Source organism: Gavialis gangeticus, unplaced genomic scaffold (genome assembly GCF_001723915.1).
Source record: "Gavialis gangeticus isolate Ggan-Ray unplaced genomic scaffold, GavGan_comp1, whole genome shotgun sequence".
Classification (NCBI taxonomy): domain Eukaryota; kingdom Metazoa; phylum Chordata; order Crocodylia; family Gavialidae; genus Gavialis; species Gavialis gangeticus.
In genome coordinates this window covers 68,621,944-68,630,763 of record NW_017729024.1, presented here as the reverse complement: position 1 = coordinate 68,630,763, position 8,820 = coordinate 68,621,944, and the positions used below count along the sequence as shown (strand labels likewise).

The 8,820-nt window shown below is 43.5% G+C and overlaps 1 protein-coding gene across 13 annotated transcripts in view; it reads right to left on the bottom strand.

Annotated features, from left to right (window-relative positions):
* PPIP5K2 (diphosphoinositol pentakisphosphate kinase 2) overlaps positions 1-8,820 on the bottom strand; it is a 120,909-nt gene that overhangs the window by 70,257 nt on the left and 41,832 nt on the right. For all 13 annotated transcript variants that reach the window (XM_019517221.1, XM_019517220.1, XM_019517219.1 and 10 more), the window contains 2 exons: positions 7,393-7,547; positions 3,939-4,040 (listed from right to left, as the gene is read on the bottom strand). In XM_019517221.1, the coding sequence (XP_019372766.1) occupies positions 3,939-4,040; positions 7,393-7,547 (257 nt within the window). The remainder of the gene's footprint in view (positions 1-3,938; positions 4,041-7,392; positions 7,548-8,820) is intronic.

The following is an 8,820-nucleotide window of genomic DNA, read 5'->3' as shown; positions in this document are numbered from 1 at the left end:
CCCCATGCTGGTGTTTCGACTATTAACTGCCTTCAATACCACTGACCATAAAGAATTATTGAGTCACTTAAGGATTCTCATATTGATAGACAGATCTCAGCATGTCATTGCAAGGAACTTCCCTTTCTCCTGAAGAGCTCTGATGTGTATAACTCCGCATGTGACTACTCTGTCACCCCACCTATTTAAATGTATACGTCACTGTTACAGTGCTGTAATCCCCAATTACATGTCTCCATTTTTCTGATACACGTCAGTGTCTCACTTCACTGTGTACCTAAGAATGGGGCATGAATGAGACTAAACAAGTTGAAGTGAGCTCAATACAGAGAAGACTATGATGATGGCAAGTTAAAGCAACAGCTGAAAGATGATACAGGTATGATCAGTTCCTTTGACTGAAGGAGTAAGTGCCATTAGTTACTGTGGGTGGGTGATTTTATATACTCAACTGCAGTTTCAGACCCACAGTACAACAGTAAGCTAGGCTTGGAGGGCTGTGACCTTTCCTTTGAGAAGCAGATCCTGTCACTGTTTTGCCACCTCAAAATCAGATTACATAATATGGTGTACATGGGGCTATATGCTAAAGTTATATAAAGTTGGTGCAGAATATAGTGGCTCACTTACTGATCAATGTAAACTGGTAATGTACAACATCACTACTGTGGGATCTGAAGTGGCAGCCCTTTTTCATAGATTGTAAGGCTGGAAGGGACCTCAAAAGATCATTTGGGTCCAGCCCCCTGCACCAAGCAGGAAAGATAACTGCAGGTCATGTGACCCCACCAAGATGACTGTCTAGTCTCTTCTTGAAGATTTCCAGGGTAGGCAATTGCACCATCTCTGGAAGGAGCTTATTTCATAGTCTGGACACCCTGACTATGAAGAAGTTTTTCCTAATGTTGAGCCTGAATCACTCTTACAGGAGTTTGTGGCCGTTACTCCTGGTTTTCCCTCTGAGTGCCCTATTGAACAGCTGCTCCCCTTGATGTACTTGTGTAGTGTAGCAGTAAGCTGCTACCAGGTCCTCTCTCACCCTTCTTTTCCTCAGGCTAAAGAGTCCCAGATCCCTCAGTCTTCCTCACATGGCTTGTCTTTTAAGACTGATCATATGGGTGGATCTTCTTTGGACTCTCCATGTCCTTGTTAAAGTGTGATGCCCAGAACTGGACAAAGTACTCCAGCTGCAGTCTCACTTGTGCTGTGTAGAGCAGAAGAATCAGCTCCTTGGCTGGAGATGCATCAATTGATGCACGCTAGAGTATTATTTGCCCTACTGGCTACAGCATCACACTGCCGGCTCACATTCATACTGTGGTCTATTATTACCCTCAGGTCCCTTTCATCCGTGGTGCTAGTCAGTTTGGTTCCTCCAAGCCTGTAGGTGTGTTGGGGGTTGCTCGCCCCGAGGTGGAGCACTTTACATTTCTCAACATTGAACTTCATCAGGTTCTGATCTGCCCAACTTCCTAGCCTGTCTAGGTCTGCCTGTATCTGTAGCCTATCTTCAAGCATGACCACGCTTCCCCATAACTTGGTGTTATCCATGAACTTGGCCAGTGAGCTCTTCAACCCCACGTCCAAATCATTAATAAGGATGTTGAAAAGTACAGGACCGAGCATTGACACCAGAGGGACACTGCTGCCCAGTTCTTGCCAGGATGACACAGATCTGTTCACTACAATTCTCTGGGTCCCTATCCTGCAGTCAGTTTCTCACCTACCTGACTGTTTCGGAGTTAAGCCCACAATTCTCCAATTTTCTCGCAAGGACATCATGGGATACTAGATCAAACGCCTTTTGGAAGTCTAGGTATACAATTTCAACCTGCTCTTGTGTGTTCAGGTGGTGAGTTACCTGGTCATAGGAGGAGATGAGGCTGGTAAGGCAAGACCTGCTTGCAATGAAGCCTTGCTGGCTGTCATTCAGAACCTTGATTTCTGAATGACAGCCAACAAGCTTATCACAGATAGACCCCTTGATGAATTTTTCTAGGGTTTTCCCTAGAATGGAAGTTAGGCTGACTGGCTCATAGTTAATCAGGTCCTTCCTCCTGCCCTTTTTGTGGATGGGCACAACATTGGCCCTCTTCCAGTCCTCAGGGACCTCTCCAGAGCCCCATGAGTTGTGGAAGAATTTTACCAGGGGTTCCTCAATGACTTCAGCCAGCACTCTTGGATGAAGATCATCCAGTCTTGCTGACTTGCATACGTCTAATTTTATTAATTGGTCATATACCAATTCTACAGCAATAGCAAGAAGGCGATTATTCCTACCGTGGTCATCCTCTACCCTACCTGGAGAGGTTTTCCCCTTGGTCTGGTGAAAGACCGGAGGCAAAGTAGTCATTCAGGAGTTCAGCTTTCTCCTGGGTGTCAGTAACCAGCTTTCCCTATCCTGCAGTCAGCTGCTGAGCAATGGCCCCACACTCCTATTTGTTTTCCTTCTGTTCCCTAGGTATCTAAAGAAGGACTTCTTGTTGTCCTTGATTCCCGTTGCTAATCTAAGTTTGGTTGCCACTTTAGCCTTTCTTATCTGTTCCTTGCAAATGCAGGCTGTCATGGAACGTCCTCCTTGGGACCTGCCCCAAGCTTCCATTGTTTATAAGCCTGTTTCTTCTTTCTTAAGAGGACTGTGATTTCCCTGTTTAGCCAAGAGGGCTTCTCAGCCCTTCTTTTACCTTTTTTCTGCATGGGAATGGATTTCTCTGTGCTTCAAGGATCATGTCCTTAAGGGACAACCACTCTTCGTGCACACCTTTCATCTTCGGCCCCTGGTCCCACAGAACTTACCCTACTAGTCACCTAAGCTTGTTGAAATTTGCATTTTTGAAGTCCAAGACTTCAATCCTGCTATCCCATTTGTCTGCCTTATGTCAGACAGTGAACACGATGGTTTCATGGTCGCTGTTGCCCAGACCTCCCTCTATATTTAAGTCGGTCACCAGATCATCTTCTCTGGCCAGGATCAAGTCTAGCAGAGCAACACCTCTGGTTGGCCCATGCACTTCCCAAGTCAGAATGAGCTCCTCAACACAGGTCAGGAAGGATCGCGACCATTCCAACTTGGCCAAGTATTCCTCCCAGGAAATGTCTGGATAATTAAAATTGCCCAAGACTAATCACCCTTTGGGTTCTAAGTGAAATTTTAAGATGTTGATTATGACCTATAAAAGTCCTACTTGGTCTGCGACTGAGGACTCTCGGGACTTCTTCTACCCCGGTAAGAAAAAGACAAAAATCTGGTGACATTCCAGGCATATTGCAAGACATTTGTTCGGCAGTATTTGGAGACGACTGAGAAAACACCTTCTGCGCAACAAAGAAGGAAAGAGGGTTTTTTTTTTTGGTATCTGGCTGAATTCCTGTAAAAATAATTACTTTATTTTTGCTGGGATTTTATGGTATTACTGGAGGAGATCATGGTGCCTAGTCCATGGTTACTTTAAATTTAAATCAAGAAAAAAAAATAGATGAAGTAAATGAACCACCCCAAAACTGCAATGGAAAACTCATAAGACACACTTTGAATTCATTTTCTCCAAAGCAGTACAATGTTATTGCTTACTAGTATACTATAACGTACCTAGTTAAAAGTTCATCTTATTGAAGAATGTTATGTCATCTTTCACACTAAACTCCCAGGGTAATGACTGTCTGATTCTGCAGTTAGTGCTACCACAATACAAAAAAAGAATGACTTCTTGGGCAATAACACTAAGGTGATATTTAGAGCAAAGATAACGGAAGACATTCTTCATATTTTAAGAACTGCTTTTTCCTAGAGCAACACAAACATTCATTACTTTTGAACTGTTTCACAACTTCATTAAAGTTAATCCATCTCACAAAGATATCCTTTCATCTCTAGAGCTGCCAAACTCTTGGAATATTTGATTGTTCTAAGTATAAGCCAGAACATGCAGTTGTCATACCTTCACATCAGTGCCATCCGTAGGCATGAACTCCTCGTAAATGTAGGAGCCTGTTTTTCTCACGTTGCTTTCAGGGGAGTAAACACTGCTTCTGCTACCAATCTAAAACAAATAGTTTTCTATTAAAAAGGCCACAAATTACTTCTCCTTAAAAATACTGTGCACTCTCTGGTAATTGATCTTTCTGTTTTTTCTTCTGTAATTCAGTTATTTTCCTCCCCTCTGATTTATAGATACATTAAGCCATTCACAGGGTTAGCTATAGAGATCTAACCATTTAGGAAAGTTCAAAAGTATTTAGTAATTTTCCTAAATGATGGAATTTTCTATACCTTAACAAGTACACATTACTCTCTGTACTTCAGTACTAAGGGCACTGGAAGACATTTCATTAGCCTATTAATCATGCCATAAACTACAACATGGTTTACTCCATTTACATCATAAAATGAGACACCAGACACAATATGTCCTACCTATAATGTAGAACATCCTTTGGATGATTTAAATATTGCCTTAAAATTGAAGGTGTGACATGTCTCAGACCCTGACCAACAACCAGCTGATTGTCAGCATTGGCCCAGGACAGACTTGGGTCCTGAACTGAGCCCAGCACAGTTTGCAGCCTTGTCCTGCAGCCTTCTGTGAGACGTACGTCTGGGTATTGAAATTAAAAAATTTAGCGTGGGGAGCTGAATGGTACCATCTGCCATTGGCACGTTTGTAGCTTTTTATGTAGGAGTCTTAGACACAGTCCCTCCCACCCCCACTCAATCTCTCGAATGAGAAAAGGGACTGTCTTAGTTCCCCTTCTGCTGTTCAGTGCAGTGCAGCCCTGGGGACCAGGTCAGGGCCACCCCCTGGCTTATCCCCAGGATTGGGCTGGGAGAAGCCCCTAGTTTCCAACTGGGACCCAGGATTGCCCCATGTTCAATCCTGCATAAGGATGGGGTACAGGGCAGCCCCTGTTCCAAAAACTGTACATGCAGCCCAGTTTGACTGCACATGCAGCATTTAAAAGGCTGGAGGCCATGATCCCAGCACCAGAGCCTCTTTTTGACCTCAGCTTCCTGGTGTCCCAGGTTTTTGAACGCTGTGTGTGCAGCCCATGTTAAGATTAGTCATGGCACAGCTCCATGAACACAGCCAACTGCTGTTCAATCCATGGGATTAGGCTGGAGCAGCCTCACTCCCAGTTTGGCCCCAACAGTGGCACGACTGCAATCCAAGGAATTTTACACTTAATTCCAAGCACAGAATTCCTCAGATCCCAATTATACCATTATTTTAACTCTGCCCGAGGCTTAACAGCACGTTAGGCTGTACCATGTTCTATGTTATATTCAAAGTTACATTACATTGAATTTCAACCCAAATATATTAAATAAATAGTATAAAGGAAAGGCACAATGAACCAGCACCTATTATTTCTGAGGAACTATACTGGAGAGGCAGTGTAGCTTTAGAAGAGCACCATGTGGATGGGCTATATTTAGCAGGGTCATCATCTGTGAGCCAGGTTCATAATTGAGCTTTGATGGATCTACAGCTGTTGCTGCATGCTCAGAATGCAGTGTTGAAAAGCATGCTTTTCCTATCTTCCATGACAAGAAAACTACAACGTTTCATTTTAGAAATGTACTCTGATAGATATTGTATTCAACCTAAGACCATGCAAAAAATCTGTCGTTAAAGAGAAGGTTGCCACATTCTTGATTACCTGCAACTATTCTGGAAGCACTTGATGCCGAGTGTTCCAAAAGCAGCACCGATTGCCTGAATGACAGGTCTGGATTACATTTTTTTTTGGCTTGTATTTTTAGTGCAGTTTTGGGTGATAGGACCATGTTTTGTAAATACCAGTACAGTTCATTTTAATAGGTCTTAAACATTTTAATTTGGGGTGATCTATATTAAAAGGAGAAAAAATGAAGGACTAATTAACTAAATTTTTGGAAGAAGATTGGCAGGCTTCACCTATCCAGTAGCCCAGTAATCAGAACACTTTTACCCCCTTCCTCCTCTCACCCCCTCCTCCCAAAACATCAGAACTGAGATTCAAATCTTCTCTCTGCCTCAGGGATTGTGGACCTCGTCTATCAATTCTTAAGAGAGTCTCCTAACCTCCAATCAAAATTTAGTGCAGAACTGGAAATAGCTTTGAAACAAGGTTTCACACCTCACAGAAGAGACAGATAATTGCTGGATTATCACTACTCCTCCTTTCTCTGATTTGGTTCACTGAATATTTATGGAATACAGGCAAAGTGGTATAGTGTCAACAGGATACCTGTGTTTGTAGATTAAGAGTTCAAATGCCCTCAGGAAGAGGAAGGATTTGAACCTTCATCTCCCAACTTTAGGATAGCTGCTCTAACTACTGGGTTAGCTGGAAAAAGGAAAACCACCACTGCTGCCACCACAGGTTCTCTTCTCTAGCTCTTCATTTCTTTGGCTTTGGTTACAGGTCTCCAACGTAAAATTTTCCTTCAACCCAAAATTATATACGTTATATATACAAATGGAGGGCAGTGTGGCATCTCCTCCAGAGAGACTATAGATAAGCAAGTCTAGAGTCTATAGCAGGGTGGTCAATCTCCAGCTGGGGGCCAAATAAGGCCTGTGGAGCCTTGGCATCTGGCCCTTGGGACTCTCCAAGACTTAAAAAATGTCGTGGCAGGGGAGGAGTGGCCATTAATACAACCACTCTCCCGCCCTGCCAAATTCCCAAATTCCAAGCCCTGCATGCCTGGTCAGAGCCACACCAACTTCCCTCCATGTGGTTGGGCCATGCTTCTCCCCACTGCTACCATCTGCTTAGCTTCAGACAAGCACAACCCCAAGGGTGTGCATGGGTATGTACCTCTCTGTCCAAACAATGAGTTAAACTTTGTGAAAGTTTTTGGATTTCAGACTTGAGCCCTTTTTACTTCTCATGCAGCCCCATGTAATAGAATCAACAAGCAGAGTCTACGATCTACATATTCCCCTGTATTAAAATACTGCTGAGGTAATGTGAGACGACACTCTCACAGACAGCGCGGTTTTTGGCCCAAACCTGAAACCAGATAAGTAAAGTACCAGCAGGGCTGATCCACATGTTGGTGCAGGCTCAAGTGGATTCTTGCAACAGAGCTCTGCTCTATGCAAGGCAGAACTGAAAGAGATGCAATGCTCTAGCTGCTCTGTAAGTGCACCAGCAAAGCTCCTTTAGGCCATGGAGCTCTGTCGGGCCCTTACAACAAAGTTACAACAGTGATTACTTTCAAAGTATAAAAGCCATAATTCTGCTATAGAATCTGGCTTTATATTTTCAGCTTGGAAAGCTCCAATGGAAAGCTACACAAGTTACTTTTGTGTTTGGTCTCTTATATCGCTAAAAACAGACACAAGATTTGAGTAATTCGGTGTGATGGGACATCTGTAATTTCTTTCAGCATGGCAATATTCTCACCTTCCGAAAAAGCCTCTGGCTACCCCCTCCAGCAGATGTTGGATAATAAATGTAAACATTGTGGTCCTCGGCACTAACTGGCTTTTCTACAAATGGCTTTTGGAAAACTTCCCCATTCACTTCCACATGGTCTTCTCCCTCAATCAAATTGCATTCTGTTGGGAAGAACAGTATATACAATAATGGATTATTATACAGAGATGGTCCACTATAGACATCATAATTATTTACTTGCCATAAATGAATTCACAAATATCTTTAGACCTCAGAGGAAGGAATTAGATTTGGCACTAGAATAGCTCCACGTTTGCTTTTTCTTGAAGCTGGGGATTGACCTCAGCTCTTCCTCCTTTCCCTAGATTTGCTCCCAGTTTATTGACCAGACTCCTTTGAAACCCACCTCACAGGAAAGGGAAGTGAGTTAATGAAGGGCATGAAGACCATAGGCTTAAGAAGATGTTTTCAGTGTGCTATTTTAGTTTAACAGTAGTAGGGAAAGCCATTATTTATTTTTTTTGCAGATGCACCCCCAATGCATTAGGTGGCATGAACAATTCATGCCACCTAATGCATTGGGGGTGCATCTGCAAAAAAATAAATAATGGCTTTCCCTACTACTGTTAAACTAGAATAGCATATGATGATGAACTGGAGTTCATGATGAACTGATCCCTGCTCATGATATGCCTTATCTCCATAGGAGTGGGAAAGGAAACAGTTGACTCAGCTGTGTCTGTACTTCTTCTCTATGGGGCACTACAGCTGCATGAAGATGTTAAAAACAAAACCAAACCCCCAAAGCCCCCCAAAAATGCACTTTAAAACACAGTGCATTCCTGTGCCAAGCCTAGAAGAGGCAGAACGTTAGTTGGACCCAGCTTGCCAATGCCTGTATAGATTGGGCATTTTAGTGGGGCTTTTTTGGCACTTTTATCTAATAATTGATTGAATCAGCTTGAGATAAAAGTGCCCAAAAGCCCCACTGAACTGCTCGATCTATACGGATCCTGGCATAGCCAGACCAAAGTAATGTGCTGCATCTTTCGTTAAAGCGTGGGTATTTGGCGGGGGGGGGGGGGGTTTGTTTTTTTTCCCCCCACACATCTGCAAGCAGCCTATAAGGCTATTTCAGCCTATGCCAAAAGGAAGGATACAGGCAGTCCTCAGACTTACGACACAACTGGTTCCTGAAAACCACGTCTTAAGTCAAAATGTCATAACTCGAAACCACTTTTCCCATAGGAATAATGTTATAAATGGGGGATTGGTTCCTTTACGATGCTGGATATAGTTGCATCCAGCTGTTAAGTCCAGTGTGGTGGAAGGGGAGGGGGAGGGGAAGGGGTATGGGTATGCAGACCAAGGCCCGCCCCCCCGTGGTGAGGGAGGGGCTAAGGCAAGTTGCTTGTCTGGTGGGCCCTGCTGCTC